This window comes from Ovis aries, chromosome 9 (genome assembly GCF_016772045.2).
Source record: "Ovis aries strain OAR_USU_Benz2616 breed Rambouillet chromosome 9, ARS-UI_Ramb_v3.0, whole genome shotgun sequence".
NCBI classification, from domain to species: domain Eukaryota; kingdom Metazoa; phylum Chordata; class Mammalia; order Artiodactyla; family Bovidae; genus Ovis; species Ovis aries.
In genome coordinates, this window is record NC_056062.1 from 76,555,078 (window position 1) to 76,576,177 (window position 21,100).

Here is a 21,100-nt window from a genome sequence, read left to right on the forward strand (position 1 = left end):
GTCCACAACCAAAAATATATTTAACATGCTTTAAAGTTTATTGAATTAAAGAATGAATTGGACAATCATTTAACTTGAGACCGTTCTCTTAACAGTAAAATAAAATTATTACTTCTCGCTCCACCTTCCACACAAGATTGCTGTAGAGAATAAAAGATGCTAAAGCTTTAAAAATTGTAAAGTACAGTACTACTTTGAAGTGGGATTTGTATGTTGATTTAATGTCTTTCCTATCAACTGGTATTTTTGCAATTGATTCATTACAGCTAGCCTTCCTATTAAAGCCCCCAACTAACTCCACAACTATTGTACACATTTTTAATACTTCGTTTAGACTACTTCTGATTTTGCCTGGTTCCAAGTCTGTGGAGCCACGTACGACTGTGACAGACTCGCACTTTGCAGGAAAACATTTTTCTGGAGTCCTGTTCTCAGTTTCAAATTGCTGGCAGAAGTAGCACGAAATCAGTGACTCCACCCTAGCCTCTTAAGTGAATTGTGATCACGATACTTTAAAAAGGGAAACGGACAAAGACCTCAAAATAGTTTGCCCAAGTGAAAATCACGCTGACCAACGACAGCGCCCAGATGGGATACCCGGGAAGAGTCTTAAGGGCTCGGAAAGGAGAGGACCGGGAGTCCGAAGGCCCCTCCGCTCGCCGGTCCTCTACTGGAAGCACGACCCGGGTCCAGCGCTGGAACGGTTGCGGGGGGCGGGGGTGGGTGGGTCCCCGAGCGGGCGGCCAGGACCCGCGGCCGGTTGGGGGTCAGCGAGCACCGCGGCCGTTGAGGACTCCAGCTCCCAGCAGGCACCGCTTCCGCGGCCGAGGCGCGTGGCGGCGCTGCCCGCTGGGACTCGTAGTGCGGTCTGGTAGGAGAACCGGGGAGCCAGCCTGGGCTCCTTTTCGCCCACGTTGCGGAAACTGGGCCTGGTGGGAATCACGCCGGCCCACTCTGGCCCGGCGGCCCTAGGGGGCGGGGGTGGGGGTGGGGGCGAGTGGAACACGACTGGCTGCGGCGGGAAGCGGGCCCTCGGCGGCGGCGCACGTGGGGGGTAGTTAAGCGCCGAGAAACCCGGAAGCCCCGCGCCCCGCCCACCGCCCTGGTGACGGCTCAACGCCTCTCCCGGGTGGAGGTGGGGCAGGGTGTGTGGGAGGAGGGGCCGGCCCACCCGACTCCTCAGAGAGCCGCCCGCGAGCCGGTTCTCCCCTCCACTCCCCTCCCCCATGGGCCCTACGCCGCGCGGGGCCCGCCCACACCCCGGCGCGTGCGCAGAAGCCCCGCCCCTCCGCCCCAGCCCCACCCCCAACACCCGCAGCAGCAGCCGCCGCCGCCGCCGCCGCCACCTCTCCCTTCCTCTCTGCTCTTTTTCTCCTCCTGTTTTTCTCTTCCCTCCTCCCCCTCCGCCTCCTTGTCTCCTCCCCCTCCGGCGCTGACGCTCGCGTAGGGCCCTGGCGTCAGACGCGCGGGGGGCGGGGCGAGTGCGGCGGGGGGTATAAGTAGAGGGTACAGGAGGCGGTGCTTCCCCTTCTCCCCGGCGGTTAGTGCTGAGAGTGCGGAGTGTGTGCTCCGTGCTCGGAACACACATTTATTATTAAAAAAATCCAAAAAAAATCTAAAAAAATCTTTTAAAAAACCCCAAAAAAAATTTACAAAAAAATCCGCGTCTCCCCCGCCGGAGACTTTTATTTTTTTTCCTTCCTCTTTTATAAAATAACCCGGTGAAGCAGCCGAGACCGACCCGCCCGCCCGCGGCCCCGCAGCAGCTCCAAGAAGGAACCAAGAGACCGAGGCCTTCTCCCGCTGCCCGGACCCGAGACCGCCACCCTCGCTCCCCAGCCGGCAGCCAGCAGCCAAGCCTCCAGCGGCAGCGGATCGACCCGGTTCTGCGGCCGTTGAGTAGTTCCCGATTCCGGTTGATTTTTGTCCCTCTGCGCTTGCCCCCGCTCCCCTCCCCCCGGCTCCGGCCCCCCGGCCCCGGCACTCGCTCCCCTTCTCTGACGGGAAAGGTCGCGCGGCCTGTGGCCCTGCAGGCAGCCGTGCCGAGATGAACCCCAGCGCCCCCAGCTACCCCATGGCCTCGCTCTACGTGGGGGACCTACACCCCGACGTGACCGAGGCGATGCTCTATGAGAAGTTCAGCCCGGCCGGGCCCATCCTCTCCATCCGGGTCTGCAGGGACATGATCACCCGCCGCTCCTTGGGCTACGCGTATGTGAACTTCCAGCAGCCGGCGGACGGTGAGAGCCGGGCCCGGCGGGCGGGCGGGCGGGCGGCCATGAGGCTCAGGCGGCGGCGGGCGGGCTAGGCCGGCGGGCCCGGGGGGGAGGGGGCGGGAGGGCATGTCACCCAACCCGAGGCCAGCGGGCCGAGGCTGGGGCGTCAGGACCCCGGATCCCCGCGCCGGCCGGGCCCCGCGCCGCCGGCAGCCGCACGCCCCTCGCGCGCCCGGCCACTTCCTTCTCCGCGACCATTTTCTCGGCCTCAGCAGCGCTCAAACTTTAGGGTGATGACGCGCCCGGAGGGTGGATGAGATTGGGTTCTAACACCACGCGGCGCCCCCCCCGGTAGCGGCGAGATCCTGGGGGGTGTCGAGCGCCGAGACCCCTTCTCCGGTAGTCGGTGGAGGCACTCCCACCACCCCCAGGCTCCTGCCGGCGCCCCAGGACGGGGAGGAAGTGCATTTCGTTGCTCGAAAAATACCACGTGTTGAACCCGGTAACCTCCCAGGCCCGAGGCCTGTACCCTGCCGCGGGTCCAGTCGCCTGGGGGAGCCGCGGGGACTTGGAATAAAGTTAATCTGGTGGTCGTCCTCTGGTCTGCCACCATTCTCACTAACGTGTGAGTGACTGACGGTTCCAGAAGTGTAAATTACCACCGAGACGTTGCTTTGGGGGTTCAGACAGTTCTTGTAACAGCAAGTTAGGAGAGGGGATGTAGAAGATGACCCATCGTTTTCTCAGGCAATTTAGTTAGTTCTGATTTTTTTTAATCTAGTAGTTTCGTAGTACTGGTAATTCGTTTTTTTTTTCTTTTGTATTTTACCTCCTGAAATCGTCTCTGGTTTTGAAGGATTTTACTTAAAAATGTCGTCCCCAATTTTGACTGTAAAATGTTGCTTGTGAGTGTAGGGTGTACTAGACCGTTATACTTACGTGGTATTCTAGTGGTGATTTACTTATAAAAGTGGTCCAGAATATTCATACATCATGGGGAATGAGTGAAAAGTAAGGAATTAGTTTGAATATATGAGAAAAAAGATGCGATTAACTTTTTATTTTTATAAAGTTCACAGAAATTCGAATATTTGGCAAATAGGTATATGGCCTGATGAGTTGCGGAGATTTTTCTTTATAGCTGAATCAATTGACTTGGAAGAGTCATTTTCACTTAATTTTATGATACATTTTTGCCCTTTTTTCCCTTGACTACTTGAATATATGTCAAGTATTATAAGGAATTAATTTTTGTGGGAAAGGCCTTGAAGGTGGAATTTAAAACTTTGATCTCGTTAAGGAATTGTTTTTGGTCAGTTTTTCACTAGGTAAAGTTAATACTGAGATTTGGAGGTGACAGGCTGTCGAGCCACACCAAGTTGTAAAACTGCAGTGCAGGTTTTCTGCCCTTTGCTCTGTAGGCAGTAGTTCCAAATGCCTCTCTGTAAGGATTCTTCCCAACTCTGATCAAGTTTATCACTAAATGGAAGATCAGGGAAGGTAATTTGAGTGCAGATAATCACAAACTGAAGGGTTGATAGAGAAAACCTGAATGAACAAATTCTAGAAATGTGAATTTTTGAAACTGACTGTTAACATAGTTTCTAAACTTAACAATTTTAAATCAGAAAAAATAATTTCTTAGGATTTGAAAAGTTGGAACTTCAGGTTACCATGGTTACAGAACACTCACTATTATTTTCTATACCAGTAGACTTGTACTGTCAGTACTGAAAAGGCAGCATTTTTCCATCTTCAGTTTATTTTATTCCTATATGTATACAAATTATTCTCTTTCCAAAATACATGATCTTCCTTCTACTCCCCCCTTATTTTGCTACATCGGTGTAATAGCTTCTGAAAGTGATCGGTTTCCAATTTAACAGGAAAAGGTGACTCATTCAAAAGAAGCTCAAGCAAAGTCAGCTAAAAAACTAGGGGAACTGAGTAGGTGTGGCCAGTTGATAAATGAGCTGACAGCTGATTGTCACTATCTTCTAGAAACTGAAATTTTCATTTATAGAAAGAAGTGGCCGGAAAATTTGTTTTCTCACTAACTTTACAATTAACACTAGCATGGCATTTGTGAAAATTGATATTTCAGAACTTCAGATGGATTGTGTGTGTCCCTTTAGGAACTAGTCTTTTCTACTTAAGAGGATATATTTTTCCATTTAGAATCCAAACTTCTTTAATAAGTGTTTCTTTAATGGTACAGGTGCACATAATTTGATCCTTCATAGACTCGGAACTCAGATTTTGAAATTTTCTAGCACTATCCAGAAGTAACTAATCATCAGTTATTAAGTAAATGGTTTAAGATAAAATTGGTTTTATATGTATTAATAGTGAGTTGGACTATTGTAAAACAGGTTATTTAAAAAATTTTGTTAATAGCTAAAGATGCTCAACTTCACATTAGTTTTTGAAGGCATGACTCAAATGTTTCTGAATGGATAAAACCTTTCCTTTTTTTTTAACATGGTAGCAGGAAGTTGTGCCATGAGTCACTGAAATCCCCCCAGTAAGTCAGAAACTTTTTTTTAGAAGATGAGCTAGTTTTTGTGTAATACTGACAGGAATAAGCAATAAAACATTTTTAACAAGTAGTAGGGAATAAGTTAAAATGCTTGAAAATCTGTAAACTGCTCTGCTTGTGGATAATCTATAGTTGCTTTTAGTGTCTTTTTATATTGCTTTTCAAGCAGATTGTGAAGGGGAAATCTGTTTATATAGTTAACTAGGAACTAAAGCGCTTTTAAATTTCATGGCAATGAAAGAAAGCGATTGCTTCAGAAATATATTAGTTCTAAACAATATGTCATCTGGTAACATGTGGGAAATTTGGGATTTCTTGATACTTGTCTTTGTGTTGTATGATATAAATCTAGACTGACAGGTATAAGGTCCAGCCATCTTCAGTTTAAAGAGGTAGAGGGGCCATGTGCTCAATTATTCTCTCCACAGTAGAGTATATTAAGTAGACTGTAAAAGTTTTGAATAATATTTACTTGGAAAATGTCCTTTCTTGCAGCGGAGCGTGCTTTGGACACCATGAATTTTGATGTGATAAAGGGCAAGCCAGTACGCATCATGTGGTCTCAGCGTGATCCATCACTTCGCAAAAGTGGAGTGGGCAACATATTCATTAAAAATTTGGATAAATCCATTGATAATAAAGCACTGTATGATACATTTTCTGCTTTTGGTAACATCCTTTCATGTAAGGTAAGCAAAAATGTGATAAGTAAGCATAACTTACTGTTCATGGGGTTCTCAAGGCAAGAATGCTGAAGTGGTTTGCCATTCCCTTCTCCAGTGGACCACGTTTTGTCAGAACTCTCCATCATGACCCATCTTGGGTGGCCCTGTGAGCCACAGCATGGCTTAGTTTCATTGAGTTAAACAAGGCTGTGATCCATGTGATCAGTTTGGTTAGTTTTCTGTGATTGGTTTTCAGTCTGTCAGCCCTCTGATGGAGAAGGATAAGAGGCTTATGGAAGCTTCCTGATGGGAGAGACTGACTGAGGGAGAAACTGGGTCTTGTTCTGATGGGCAGGGCCATGCTCAGTAAATCTTAATCCAATTTTCTGTTATTGAGCAGGGCTGTGTTCCCTCTCTATTTGATCTGAGGCCAAACTATGATGGAGGTAATGAAGATAATGGGCAACCTTCTTCAAAAGGTCCCATGCACGCTCACACTCATGCACTGCTGAACTGCCCCCAACCCTCCAGCAGGCCACCAGTGACCCACACCTCCACGGGAGACTCCTGGACACTCATGGGCAAGTCTGGGTCAGTCTCTTGTGGAGTCACTGCTCCTTTCTCCTGGGTCCTGGTGTGCACAAGGTTTTGTTTGGGCCCTCTCAGAGACTGTTTCCCCAGTCCTGTGTAAGTTCTGGTGGCTCTGTGGTGGGGGTAATGGTGACCTCCTCTAAAAGGGCTTATTGCATCCAGAGCCCCTGCCCCACTGCAGTCCACTGCTGACCCGTACTTCCGCAGGAGCCCCTCAGACACATTTCTGGCTCAGTCTCTGGGTCCTGGTGCACACGATTTTGCCCCTCCTACCCTCTTGCTGGGCTTCTCCTTTGCCCTTGGATGTGGGGTATCTTTTTGGTGGGATCCAACATTTTCCTGTTAACTCTTGTCAGAGCCTAAAGAGGCCCCAAAGATGAAAGTTGGATAAGACAAGGTGCTTGCTGTTACCGAGCACACAGTCATCTTTCACTAGATTATCAGAAACCTAATTTGGAAAATAATTGGAAACGCTGGTGTAGGTCAGAGAACCCCATGCGAAATACTTAGTTCAAAACAACAGACTCTCCATGGTGGAATTTGTCTCATAGTAATAGGTTATAAAAATGAAAATTAAATGAGTAAGTTTTTAAGTGATAATAGTAAAAATATATCTAGGAGTTTCTCTGGAGCTGTTGTGGGTAGTGTGAGCAACTGAACTGAACACTTATTGCAGGGTTGTAGCTGTGTGCTGAGTCGCTCAGTCTTGTCCGACACTTTGCAGTCCTTTGGACTATAGCCTGCCAGGCTCCTCTGTTCATGCGGTTTTTCAGGCAAGAATACTGGAGTGGGTTGCCAGCCCTTTCTCCCTGGAATCTTCCTAACCTAGAGATCAAACCCCCATCTCCTGTACCTCTTTTGCATTGCAGGCACACTGAGCCGTGGGGAAGCTACTTGTTTATTCCTTAAGATAGCAACTGTGCTTTCTGTTAATGGATATCTTTATTTCCCAAATACCGAGGTTAGGTAGCTGACAAGTTATATGAACATTGGAAAAATCTAAATCAATAGTAAGTAATGAAAAATTGGTATACACTTTTCCCTAGGTGGTTTGTGATGAAAATGGTTCCAAGGGTTATGGGTTTGTGCATTTTGAGACACAAGAAGCAGCTGAAAGAGCTATTGAAAAAATGAATGGGATGCTTCTAAATGATCGCAAAGTGTAAGTATAAATATGAAGTTGATCATACTTCAAATTTGTTTTTAATAGTTAAAATCAATTCATCCATTTTACAAGAAATATTTGTGCTCAAAAGAGGTAACAGCTAGAGTGAAAATTAATAAACCATATCTTGGTAGGTTTTATAATTTTTTTTCCTCCATATTTACTGTAACATACAAATAACAGTGAATTAATACAGCTGGTCAGCATTCAAACTGAAAAGAAAAAGGAGAAGCTAGGTATGCTGAAATACAAAGCTTTCCCAGAAATAAGTGCATAGTTGAAAAACTAAGAAATCCAGGCAGAAACTTAGTCATAATTCTTAAGGTAATAATTAGCCCATTTTACTTTCAAAGCTGGGGCTAAAATGATTTGCCTGTGTTTTACATGCTGGTATGACAGATAAACTGGGATACAGATTGGTTGGATAGATTCGGAGCCCAGGGTAGCTCTTTACTCGGCCTTGTTAGTCGCTCAATTGTGTCCCAACTCTGTGGCCCCCCGTGGACTGTCACCTGCCAGGCTTCTCTGTTCAGTGGAGTTCTCTGGGCAAGAAAACTGGATTAGGTTGCCATTTCCTTTAAGGGATCTTCATGACTCAGGCAACGAACCCGGGTCTCTTGCTTTGCAGGCAGATTCTTTACTCTTTGAGCCACCAGGAGTTCTTTAGCCTACTCTTACAATTATTGTAATTGTGACAGTTTGACTCCCTTTTCCGTGTAAAGATAAATCAGAAATAAATCAGAAGTCTTCATGGTTTATCTTTTCTGAAGTAAACTTGTTCTTAAAAGTTGAAACCTTTAAAAATGATGATACTGATAAAACCTCTGTAAGACTTTCTGCTACAGAAAAGGTTGTAAAAATACAGATTTTTATGAGCCCAAAGAAATTACAAATCTCAATTTTCTTTATCTTCTATGCCAGTGGATTTTTCTTATCTGGCCAGATTCAGCCTTGAGGTCATCTTGTAAGTGATCTGTGAGTTCATGTTGCCATGTAAACTGGGGTAATGGCACACAAACTGGGTTTGGTTCTTAGAAGTCAGCTACATCACTCTTAAATCTGTGTCAGGTGGGGCGGGTGGCATGGTCAGTCTGTTCATGGAGGACTCATGCACATGGTGTTAGCTGTTTGAGTTCTGTCAGCTGCATGGTTAAGGAAAGATTTGGAATATGTAAAGAACCTCATATGTCTCAGAAAACCAGCAACTTCTCAGTGTAAAGAATGTTTACAAAGGATAATTCTTAAAGTTAGTACATCTTTAGATGAAGAAAGCATTCAGCATCACTAGCATTTACAGATTAAAATATCTTTGGCCAGCCAGCAGTGGTTTAGAGGAGAAAATGGCTACCACTGATGATGGCCTAGATTAAAACAAGAACTTGATTTATTGCTGTTTTCTGAGTATAAAATGATATAACCCTGTTTTGGAAAGCAGTTTGTAGGTATAAACTTAAGGTCATTTGTATAACCTTTGAACTGCCGTGATTTCTACAGTGCAATCCTAAGAACAAGTAACAGTCTTGTAAAGTTAAGGCATTATTTATAAAAGCAAAAAGTTGTGCTAGCCACAATGGAATAATGTTCCCATTGAGAACACTTATAAAACTAATTGCATGGAGAAGTACCACTGTGTGGGAGGAGGGAGATGAGGGAGATTCTAAGAGAATAAAATCATAGGTATCTTCTCTGAAGAGAAATTGTGCTAGATAGACTTAAACACAGAAAACAAAAAGACACACTAATATTCAATCATGTTCCGGGTGGAATTGTCTGAGATGGATCTTTGAAGTGAAGTGAAGTCGCTCAGTTGTGTCCAACTCTTTGCGATCCTGTGGACGGTAGCCTAACAAGCTGGAGTGGGTTGCCATTTCCTTCTCCGGGAGATCTTCCTAACCCAGGGATTGAACCCGGGTCTCCCATATTGTGGGTAGACACTTTACTTTGATGTTATTCTCGTATTCTGTAGTGACATGCAGACTACTGTTACACTGCAGAAAGCCTTAATTTTTAAAATACTTTTGTTGATAATGTCACTAAAAAATTCGTCCCAGGCTGTTGGGTGTATGAGGACAGAATTCAGTAGCGTAAATTTCTGTTGTGGAAGAAGCCATGTTGGAACAGCAGTGATGAAAGTTTTGTCTCTTCACTGGCCTGCTCCGTGTATACGTCCATTTCTTTGTGTTTCTGGATATAATCTTAATCCAGGTTAGCTAGAAGGACAGCAAAAGTATATTAGGAAAAATATCTTTTTTTTGTGGTTATAGTTGGGAGGTTTGTTATATTTGGTGCTTTTATTTTTTCACTTAAGACCCTATTTCTGTTTTATAGTGTGCTCTTTATTAGTGATTCTGAAATTAGCAGTGACTATTACAGAATCACCTATCAGGCTTAATTAACCTGAACTTCATAAAGTAGAACCTAATTTTATAGTTCTTACATATTTTATTAGATTTGTTGGAAGATTTAAGTCTCGTAAAGAACGAGAAGCAGAACTTGGAGCTAGGGCAAAAGAGTTCACCAATGTTTACATCAAGAATTTTGGAGAAGACATGGATGATGAGCGCCTTAAGGATCTCTTTGGCAAGTTTGGTAATGTGTCTGAATTAAATTTTTATATTCACATTTTGTTAGTTTTGGATAATATATTAAAAATAAATGAGACTTCATGGTACTTAAATTTTGTAGTTAATTTGGATTAAGCTACTGATAGTCCATTATACTAGCATATAAATAAAATTCTATCCAGTTCAAAGGTTAATAGCCTTGCGTTAGCACAGTAAGTTGTGACTGTGTAATTGGAACAGACTTTAAAAGGTTTTGCCATGTTAAGAAATTGTGCTGGATTTATGCGGTAACAGATCCCACCTCATCAGAGGCATTGCATGTGACACAGCCAACTTAGGTTGGAATGTAGTCTTTAATTATGGGTTAGGAAAGCTGGCCAGCTTTAGGATATTTGGCCAGTCTCAGCATCATGTTTGAACAATTTAAAATAATAACTTTGAACGATCCAGATTTTCCAGTGAAGTGTAACCAGTCTCACTTGAGATAGTGTGTAGCTAATCAAAAGATGAACCTGACAGGGTACTCCTGCAGATGTTTTGCTTGCCCCTTAACTTTGCTTTCCCTTCTGGTTAACTTAAACAGGTGTCCTGTTTTTTTTTTTTTTTAAGAGCATTTCAAATCATAAAGAATCACGAAATGTAATAATTTACAATTGCCAAGCTGTCATGCCACATTGAACCCTCTAAACAGTCGTATCTGTGCCCATAAATCTTGCAGATTCGCTGTAATTAGATGTGATTTTTTTTTGTATAACCTTTTCCCCCACCTACCTAAAATAATACCCAGTTCAGTTAGTCTATTTTATTGAGCAGATTGGTGGGGGAGAAGTATGTCTTCAGAAACATGCCATCTCTAGGTACTTCTGTTTTGTCTTCCCCAAAGGTCAAACCCTTTGTTTCCTCTACTCCCTGTTGAAAATCAAGGGGGCCAAGGCTTAAGGAATTCTTAAGAAAATCAAGTTTTAGAACAATGTATCTGTTTTGTACTAAATGCTAAGAATAAATTAACTTTGTCATTTACATTTGTCTGAAACATACCTCATTAGATGGAAGGAGGAATATTTCAGAGGAGTTTATTTCAGAGAAGGAGTTTATTTAGCTTCTTAGAAGAAATAAAGGGTCTTTGAAGAGAATGTTTAGTGCTCATGATAGGGGAGAGGGTAGTTAGAGGAGGAGTACATTTCTGGAGGTTTGGATTTTTTTTTAATCCCCATTTTTATATTATTTTCTGCACAGCATTTTTGAAACTTGAAATGTATAAACTAAATGTTGTATGGAATATATTTGAATCATTAAATTTTTTTTCAGGACCTGCCTTAAGTGTGAAAGTAATGACTGATGAGAGTGGAAAATCCAAAGGCTTTGGATTTGTAAGCTTTGAAAGGCATGAAGATGCACAAAAAGTAAGACTTAATATATAATTATCAGTGGCAATGTGGGTTTTCCGTGGGGAATATAAAGTTGATTTGCTCTCGCATCGAAATACACAAGCATACCGCTGGCTGTTCTACATGTTTTCCATATGTATTGTTGTGAATTACTTGTATTTCGTTTATTAGTTTTGAGAGTATAAATTGAAAATCTATATTATGTCTTAAGACTTCCCTGGTGGCTCAGATGATAAGGCGTCTGCCTACAGTGTGGGAGACCTGGGTTCAATCCCTGGGTTGGGAAGGTCTCCTGGAGAAGGAAATGCCAACCCGCTCCAGTGTTCTTCCCATGGAAAATCCCATGGATGGAGGAGCCTGGTGGGCTGCGGTCCATGGGGTCGCAAAGAGTCGGACACAACTGAGCAACTTCACTTCCCTTCACTTCTTCATTATGTCTTAAAACCTCAAAGTTTAGTTTTTGTTGTGGGTCCATCTTTAGCTTTTATCATCTAACAGATTTTTTTGTTGTTGTTAAAAAATGAACTTAGTGCAAGTTAGTAATTAAAATTTTTGTGTTTTTGTTTGGTAAGGCTGTGGATGAGATGAATGGAAAAGAGCTCAACGGAAAACAAATTTATGTTGGTCGAGCCCAGAAAAAAGTGGAACGACAGACAGAACTTAAGCGCAAATTTGAACAGATGAAGCAAGATAGGATCACCAGATACCAGGTTCATTTTTTAACTGAACAAGTAAAACTAAGGAGTGAGGAAACCTATTCTATGTTCATTTCAGTTACTGCCAGGTAACTGGAGGGTTTGAGACGGGAAAAGGAGAGGAAACATGGGATAAGCTAATAGGAAGTATGTTTAAGTACCACTGTGGTTTTCTTTTTCCAAATTTTTTTTTTTTTTTAAGGGTGTTAACCTTTATGTGAAAAATCTTGATGATGGTATTGATGATGAACGTCTTCGAAAAGAATTTTCTCCATTTGGCACAATCACCAGTGCAAAGGTAAAGCGTATGATTGATACATATCTTTTTTTTTAAGATTCGAGAAAAATATGTGCCCATGTGAAAGTGAAGTTGCTCAGTCGTGTCCGACTTTTTGTGACCCCATGGACTGTAGCCTACCAGGCTCCTCCGTCCATGGGATTCTCCAGGCAAGAGTACTGGAGTGAGTTGCCGTTTCCTTCTTCAGGGATCTTCCCTACCCAGGGATTGAACCTGGGTCTCCCGCATCGTGGGCAGATGCTTTAACCTCTGAGCCTATGTTCCCTGAAAAGCATTTAAGTGGAGTATTGTGCATCCATTTATTTTGAATGTATGAAGAAGCATGCATGTTTTACAAAGGAGAGTCTTTATAAAAAGTCCTTTTTAAAAAGAAGTCCTTTGTGGATCACTATATCACTGTTGGCAAGGAGATTAAAAAGTTTGGCAAGAATTTATTCTGAGAGAGGAGGTCATTATGTTAATTTGATAACACTCGCTGAAAAAATGTTGATCAAGACAGAAAGGTGACAACTCCATGCTGAAGTCTGGCAAAGGACTTGGTTGGCTGTCCCAGATATTTTCCATGCTTGTATACTTACTGTGTGCATATAAACTTGTTATAAAACAGAGTCATAGTATACCTATTCTGAAATTTGTCTTTTTATTTACAGATCTGGGTACATATTTATCTCAGACATTTTCTCATTTTTCATTAAGGGCTGGCTATTCATGGTATACGTGTACCATAATTTATTCTGCTATGCCCATATTGTTGGACATTTGGGTTACTTGCATGTTAACAGTATTAGACCTACCACTCTTAACATCCTTATATATCTTTGCACACATACATACCAGTATTTCTGAAGTCCTAGAGTTGAAATAGCTGGTTAGTGGGTATGTATATCATGTCAGCTCTTTGTTTTATATTGCAAATGTTTTTTCCAAGTGTTCCATTTAGGACTTGGGATTCTTGTATCATCTTAGGTTTTCCTTGTATTTTGCATTTTTTGTTCGGAGTCAGAATCTATCTGGCAATTGGAATTGTTTCAATGTGATGTGACTATAAGCTCTACGTTAATTCAGAATTATCCCATTGCATCATATACTAGATAGTCCAAAGTCCATCTTTTACCCACTGTTTTAAAATGTAGGCTTAACATCCCAAGTTCCCATACTTGCATGGTTATATTTCGAGACTCTTTGAGATGTAATTGACATAAAACATATTCAAGTGTACAACATAGTTATTTGATAATTGTGTATACTGCAGAGTGATCACCACTAGATAACATTTATTACCATAGATTAAAAATGTTTTTTTTTCTTGTAATGGTAACTTTAAAGATCTGCTCTCTGCAACTTTCAGATAAGTAACAAATATTAACTATAGTGCCCACACTGTCCCTATACATCCTATTCATTGCATCCCTAGTCATTGCTTCCTTTTGACTTTATGCCTAGGAGTTTGTACTTTTTAACCACCTTCATCCGTTTCCCCAAGCCCCCTGCCTCTCTGGCAGCCACCAATCTAAACTGTTCTCTGTATCCCTGAGGCCAGTTTTTTGTTTTGTTTTGATTCCACATTTAAGTAAGATCATGAATCTGTCTTATTGTTCTTTTGTTTGTTCCGATATCACCAGCATGATGTTTAATACAGATGTATAGCATGCATACATGTAGGTCTACTGAGTAGTTCATTTCCTTACTGCTTGTTTAAAAAATCTTTGGAGTTATTGTGAAGTTTCCTGAATGTTGTTTATACCCCAGTATTTATGGCCCTTATGGTTGTGAATGAAATTTTAATTTTAAAATGAGACTCAACTGCTCCCTACCCCCAAAGAGTAATCAAGCAGCTTGTCAGCTTGACTTGTTAGAATAGTTAGATTTTAATTTTGCATTGTTGTAAATTTTTTACTAAAATTTCGTAGGCTTTGAATGTATTTAGAAATTAAACCTTACTATTGAAAATCTAAAAACCTTGAAGTTTCTGTTGTGTCTTTGCCTTTTTACTTTTGCTTGGCTAGGATAATGCATACATATAGTTTACCCTTAGTATTTGGGTATTAATGGGAAAATTGTGGGGAAAAAGATGAAAGTGTTGACAGGGTTAAGTGTGAGGTGGTGGCTCTAGTTGATACTGTTTTTGTGCCTCATCCTTCCATTGCATTAATTGTGTGGTTTTTTAATTTTCTTTCAATAGGTTATGATGGAGGGTGGTCGCAGCAAAGGTTTTGGTTTTGTATGTTTCTCCTCCCCAGAAGAAGCCACTAAAGCAGTTACGGAAATGAACGGTAGAATTGTGGCCACCAAGCCATTGTATGTAGCTTTAGCTCAGCGCAAAGAAGAGCGCCAGGCTCACCTCACTAACCAGTATATGCAGAGGATGGCAAGTGTAAGAGCTGTGCCCAACCCCGTAATCAACCCCTACCAGCCAGCACCTCCTTCAGGTTACTTCATGGCAGCTATCCCACAGGTAGGTTCTAGAAAAGGACAAAAACCTCATGAAGGTTTTCCTGTTTGGTCACCTTTAATGTTTTGTCATCCTCCCTCCCCCCCCAAAAAAGAGTAAAGTCTTAAGATGAAAACATTGAGATGTGAATTATGATTGGATTTGAAAAATACTTTGTGCATGCTATGTATTAAGTCACTTTAGTCGTGTCTGACTTTGCGACCCTATGGACTGTAGCCCACCAGGCTCTTCTGTCCATGGGATTCTCCAGGCAAGAATATGGGAGTGGGTTGCTGTGCCCTCCTCCTGGAGTGTGAGGACCTGTTAACTAGTTTGAACATGCATAATGTGTTGTATTATCTGCTTTTTCTGTGACTGATAACATTTGCTTGCTTCCAACAGACTCAGAACCGTGCTGCGTACTATCCTCCTAGTCAAATTGCTCAACTAAGACCAAGTCCTCGCTGGACTGCTCAGGGTGCCAGACCTCATCGTAAGCTTTTTTTTTTTTTTTTTAAGTTGCAAAGTATTTGAACTAAAAAACATACATGAGGCAAATTAGCTGTTATATCCAATGGTATATTAGCTGTTGCTTTCCGTAATTTATAGTTACGGGTGTTCATTTTCAGCATCTTTAGCATTTTGTTCTTTAGAAAGAATCTTAAAATGCTAATAATATGTATGCTAGTTTGGTTTTTTTTTTCTTTCTATCACAAGTTTGGGAATGCATCCAACTCCATTTCATATTTTTATGCTCTGATGTGAAGTGGCATAAAAGTCTGAAGAAATGGCAGATAGGAGCCTAAGCTTTTAAAAAATATACTTGTTTATATTTGGTCATTTTTAGTCTTTTGTGCAAATCTCAGCTCTGAAAAGGCAAGATGAACACTGAGTTTTTCCAAGTTAATGTGTGTTCATATCTTTAAATGTAGCATTCCAAAATATGCCCGGTGCTATCCGCCCAGCCGCTCCTAGACCACCATTTAGTACTATGAGACCAGCTTCCTCACAGGTTCCACGAGTCATGTCGACACAGCGTGTTGGTGAGTCTTAACCCTTCCCATAAAAGTTGGTCTCCAATTGGAAATACAAAGATAAATACAAAAAACGTTTTTATTTTTTTTAGCTAACACATCAACACAGACGATGGGTCCACGTCCCGCAGCTGCTGCAGCTGCAGCTACTCCTGCTGTTCGCACCGTTCCACAGTATAAATACGCGGCGGGAGTTCGCAATCCTCAACAGCATCTTAATGCACAGCCACAGGTCACCATGCAGCAGGTGTGGATTTGATGGCTTCTTTATGATAAAGATGACAGTCCTAGATTGCAAAGACTTTGAGGACAGCCGTATGATGTGTGAGAGCTTAAGCTGTCTAGAACATCTTGTTGAAGTCCCCCTAATGGCTAGTATGTAAAAATATGTGCTGTACTCCAGGAACTAGAGCAGCATTTTCCCTTCCTGAATTGCGTATGTGGTTTGAGAGTTTTATTTGGCATAGTTGTAAGAAAGGGTGAAATAAAGTTTAGTTTGTGAGATTTGGCTTACCGTTTTTCTGCTTTTTTGACCCCTGGGACTAAAATTGTGGTTGATTATACTAGAAGTATGGTTCCAAAGACTACTCCAGATAAAGAAAATTCAACATCCCTGTGCTTATGATACTTGAGCACTTAGGTGTTAATAGCCGCCTTAGGCTGCATTTTCTGGTTCACTCAGCTTCTCCTGTTTATGTTTAGATTATAGTCTTTATCCGGTTATTTTCCAGTGATGACTATGTGCTTGCCATTACTTTTGTACTTAGGAATTTTCCCATTTTCTTTCTAGCCCGCTGTTCATGTACAAGGTCAGGAGCCTCTGACTGCTTCCATGTTGGCATCTGCCCCTCCTCAAGAGCAGAAGCAAATGTTGGGTAAGTACCTTTGTCCCACCTGGTCAGTTACAGTAAGAGACTAGAAAATAGGAAGACACTTGGACTGCCTTTGCACCTAAAAATGACAGCTAGGGTGGCAGGATCTGAATTGGTATGAATGATTACCATGGCAGTTTGTCTGCCTAACTCATTAAAAGTCTGGAAAGCTATTAAAATGTTGCCTTTGATGGACAGGGTAATGGGGCAGGACTTGCCAGGTTCCTACCACATTTTCTGAAGGAGGAGTTTGAAATTTGAACCAAATGAGTAAGCCACTTTGATTTTGACTGAGCACAGATTTAACACATAGCTTCATTTCATCTTTTTTTGGCAAACTGATGCTTTCAAGAATTAATTGCCTTGTGGTATGATGTTAATCCATTTTATACTGATCATCTGAAATGGTGGATTATGGGTTGGCATTTATTTGCTGTATACGAAGGGTTCATAAACCCCAGTTTTACTATAGTAGATGCCTTAAAAAATTTTTTTTTGATTGAAGGAGTTTTTGAATGTTTTTGTTCCTAGGTGAACGGCTCTTTCCTCTAATTCAAGCCATGCACCCTACTCTTGCTGGTAAAATCACTGGCATGTTGTTGGAGATTGATAATTCAGAACTTCTTCATATGCTTGAGTCTCCAGAGTCTCTCCGTTCTAAAGTAATTTAAATTTATCATTTACCTACCAGCTTCTTATATTACATATTCCAGAATGTTTTGTAGAACATTTATAAGTTCTCTGTACAAGTCATGCACAGTTCTAAGAGCTTTATAAATATTAATTGAAAATCCTAATAACCTATGGTGCTATCATCCCTATTTTATAGACAGGAAAACTGAAGCATAGAGAGGGTAAATCATTTGCCCAGTTGCTCACAAAGCAGCTAGTGAATGACAGAGCTCGCTTTCAGATCCAGTCACTGTAACTCCAGCATCCATTAACTCTTAACTGTGCTCATCTGTATTGAAGAAAGGGATATTTGCTGATATTTCTGAACTTTGGGGGATTTTTGGTGGGGAGAAGGAAGTACAAGAGGTTAATAATTCCAAAACAGTGGTGGAATAGAGCCCAAAGGATACAGATGTATAGTTGGAATGTGTTTTTTTTTCATAACAGTCATTAACACCTTCATCTGAGGAAAGGAGTTTGCCTTTGTTGGACATTTGTAGGTTGGCGGTTTGAAGCTGTATTCTAATTATTGTTTTTCAGAACCAGTTTGTTTTCGTTTTTTCAGGTTGATGAAGCTGTAGCTGTACTCCAAGCCCACCAAGCAAAAGAGGCTGCCCAGAAAGCAGTTAACAGTGCCACTGGGGTTCCAACTGTTTAAAGTGAGCCTGCCTCGTGTTTCTTATTCTCACAGTTTGAGCATGTATTGAAACGTAGCAAAAATTCATTTTATCACTAATCCAAATGCATTTCAGTTTTTCAAAGAGAAGTAAAAATACAGAGGAATTAACTATGTGTTACCCTGGTATAGACTTGAATTTTTGAGATCAAGACCCCTTCAGACATTTTGCATAGTAATTTGTGTTAAATAGCTGTAACGTGGATTGGCCCTGTGTAGATAGCTGAAGGACTTTCATAGCTTAATACATTTTGGGTGGCAGTGATGAAGTTGTTTTTTGGCCTTTAATACTGCCTTTCATTACCCCCAAGAAATAGGGTGACGTAGCTAGAGCCAGGTGTGTACAAAGCTTCCCTATGGAATAGGAAGTAGCTGGGGCTGTGCGGGTCGTGTTCCGTGTTGAGGCTCCTCTGCCCTGCTGCCACCGTGTGAGAGCAGCCGTGCAGCTTGGGAATGAGCAGGGGTGGCTGTGGTTCACAGAGCTCTACAGAGACAGGCCCTCCACAGGCTGAACTTGGCTGAAGGCTTTCATTCTGACAAGTGCCAGTATTGGTCCTCTTACATTAGTTCTTATTAAGAGACTTGACATAACAACACTGTGTAAATTTAAGGTGTGCAATGCGTTAATTGGATACGTTTATATATTGTAAAATATGACTGTCATTATAGCTATAATTAGCACTTTTGTCACTCAGGTAAAGGTCCTTTCTTTTTAGTGGTTGGAATCATTATGTTCTGTGACTTACATTTGATGATCATAATCTCTTTTTCCCCCACATTTACAGATGATCAGGGACCATGAAAAGAAACTCGTGCTTCACCGAAGAAAAATACCTAAACATCGAAAAACTTAAATACTATGGGAAAAAAAACATTGCAAAATATAAAATAAATAAAAAAAGGAAAGGAAACTTTGAACCTTATGTACCGAGCAAATGCCAGGTCTAGCAAACATAGTGCTAGTCCTAGATTACTTATTGATTTAAAAACAACAAAAAAAAACACAAAAAAATAGTAAAATATAAAAACAAATTAATGTTTTATAGACCGTGGGAAAAAGAATTTTCAGCAAAGTACAAAAATTTAAAGCATTCCTTTCTTTAATTTTGTAATTCTTTACTGTGGAATAGCTCAGAATGTCACTTCTGTTTTAACTAACAGAATTGATAACTGAGCAAGGAAACGTAATTTGGATTATAAAATTCTTGCTTTAATAAAAATTCCTTAAACAGTGCACAGTGATGTTACACTATTTTATTTCTCTTCGTTTATTTCTCTTTGTAATTGGCTTGGGAAAATAGGTGATACTTGAAACTGACGTTAAGAGCCTCTTTCATAACAAAGGCACTGATTGTTTTTCAGAAGTTTATTAGGTTTATGGAAGAAACATAAAACCATGCTTCTAATGAAGTCAGATTTCTGTGTGAGTTCTTTTGAGATTATATGATACGTTAAGGTTTCTAGGCTGGGAGATAGCTTTTAAACTATCACGTGGTATAAAATGGTAATAACTACAGTGTTTACTGGACAAGAGGGTGTAGATAAAATAAAAATTATACCAAAAACTAATAACATTAAGTATACTTAGGATTAGTTTTAAGCCTTAATCTTCTAGACTTGTAATTTGACTTACTGATTACTGCGACTTAACTCTGTATAATACTTTATCATCAAAAGCACTTTTAAATAATGAAGATAATAGGGCTTCTACATTGAGAGAAATGGATTTAAAACACCAGGATTGGGGCCCAGGGCATACACATTCGACAGGTATCCCTGACAGTTTCAGTGTGCTTTAGAGAATCTAGTTTTAGAGATCTAGTTTTAACTCTATTTCACTCTCTACACAACTGCCAGAGTTTGCTTTGTGAGTTGCATATCTGATTATCACCGTGCTAGAATTACCTCAACTATCTTGCCTTTGGGAGCAAGTAAGTCTGTCTAAAACCGTAGCTATGACAGTGCCAGCCCTCCCTGCATATTGAAGCCTTAACCATGCTTCTGTACCTGGAATGCATTTCACTGTATTCTGAAACTCAAGATACAAACCCTACTTCCTGTCCCATGGCTTATATCATGCCACCTAGTAGGCATTATTAACAGTGATGATTTTGTATTTTGCCTGGCTGTAGTCCTACCCTGACTGTTGAGATGAAAACAACTTTTATGCATCACGAAAGCTTTATCAGGGATGTATCTCAATTTGAATATAGAATGGTTCAAACCGTCACATTTTAAAGGAGCCTCTTCTGAGATGTCTCGAGCTAAAAGTTCTCACAGCTGAAAACCATTCCAGATCGAGAGTTGCAGGTGATGTTCACAGACAGTAGTTGCCTTTGTGTGTTGGATAGCTAGAATTCAGTATTTCTTGTGTGATACAAAGATAAATCGTTTGATTTTGAAATGTCTGTTTTCTTAGAGGAGACAACAAAACAGATGTCTGTAATCTACTTGTAGGAATTGACATAGGAAAAAATCTTCATTGTTTGATTGTGTAAGTTTACCTACTCAACCAAAAGTTACTTGTCACCCACAAAATCTTTGTGCAAACAGAACTCAGTCATCTGTGGATAGCACAGAACGTTGGAAAATGGGTCACCTGAAATCCACGTGTTCCCAGCAGGACTGAAAAATGTCTTGTTTCAGCTCTCAAAAACAAGTCCTTTTCAAGGGCTGTTTGTGCCTCACTTTGACATTTTCACGCTGTGTGTGTCTGTGAGTGTGTGTGTATGATTTTACTGTTTAAATGGCCCCTGTGGAGAAAACGTAAATTTCATTTGGGCATAAGTTATAGAGCTGTCAGCTGTGGGTTCAGTGTTAACAATATATATTAAATGAGAGGTCTTTAGGCAGAAACACAAAGCTGTGTGTCAATAGATGAAAATGTGATAGGCTCACAGGTACCTAACTTATTTGCCCTAGGAGCAATGACTCAGTTATTTACTACTTTCAATGTTAGCAAGACTTCGCAAAACAATCTTCATAGATAACTGACTGCTGCTGCTAAGCCGCTTCAGTCGTGTCCGACTCCTAGTGACCCCATGGACTGCAGCCCACCAGGCCCCTCTGTCCATGGGATTTTCCAGGCAAGAGTACTGGAGTGGGTTGCCATTGCCTTCTCTGGATAACTGACTAGTGTCTGATAAATGTATGGCTGGGCTTTCCTGGTGGCTCAAAACAGTAAAAAATTTGCCTGTAATGTGGGAAACCTGGGTTCAGTCCCTGGGTTGGGAAGACCCTGGGGAGGGAGGGCATGGCAACCCACTCCAGTATTGCCTGGAGAGCCTCTAGGAT

The 21,100-nt window shown here is 41.4% G+C and overlaps 1 protein-coding gene across 2 annotated transcripts; it reads left to right on the forward strand.

Annotated features, from left to right (window-relative positions):
- The first annotated feature begins 1,524 nt into the window (after positions 1–1,524).
- PABPC1 (poly(A) binding protein cytoplasmic 1) lies at positions 1,525–19,040 on the forward strand. Of its 2 annotated transcripts, XM_027973167.2 has the most exons (15): positions 1,525–2,240; positions 5,251–5,444; positions 7,058–7,173; positions 9,626–9,765; positions 11,049–11,143; positions 11,701–11,838; positions 12,026–12,121; positions 14,304–14,576; positions 14,955–15,045; positions 15,485–15,595; positions 15,679–15,833; positions 16,377–16,461; positions 16,990–17,120; positions 17,696–17,789; positions 18,592–19,040. In XM_027973167.2, the coding sequence occupies exons 1-14, from the start codon at positions 2,048–2,050 to the stop codon at positions 17,786–17,788; spliced, it is 1,911 nt and encodes a 636-aa protein (XP_027828968.1). In that variant the 5' UTR covers positions 1,525–2,047; the 3' UTR covers position 17,789; positions 18,592–19,040. The 2 variants fall into 2 exon arrangements, with proteins under 2 accessions (XP_027828968.1, XP_060249473.1); XM_060393490.1 differs by having other exon boundaries at positions 17,696–19,040.
- The last annotated feature ends 2,060 nt before the right edge of the window (positions 19,041–21,100 follow it).

Bases quoted from the DNA above. Each gene is read 5' to 3' on its own strand.
- PABPC1 (XM_060393490.1), top strand. From the start codon at position 2,048: ATGAACCCCAGCGCCCCCAGCTACCCCATGGCCTCGCTCTACGTGGGG. The intron at 12,122-14,303 runs GTAAAGCGTATG...TTCTTTCAATAG, and splicing joins GCACAATCACCAGTGCAAAG to GTTATGATGGAGGGTGGTCG. The intron at 15,596-15,678 runs GTGAGTCTTAAC...TATTTTTTTTAG, and splicing joins CATGTCGACACAGCGTGTTG to CTAACACATCAACACAGACG.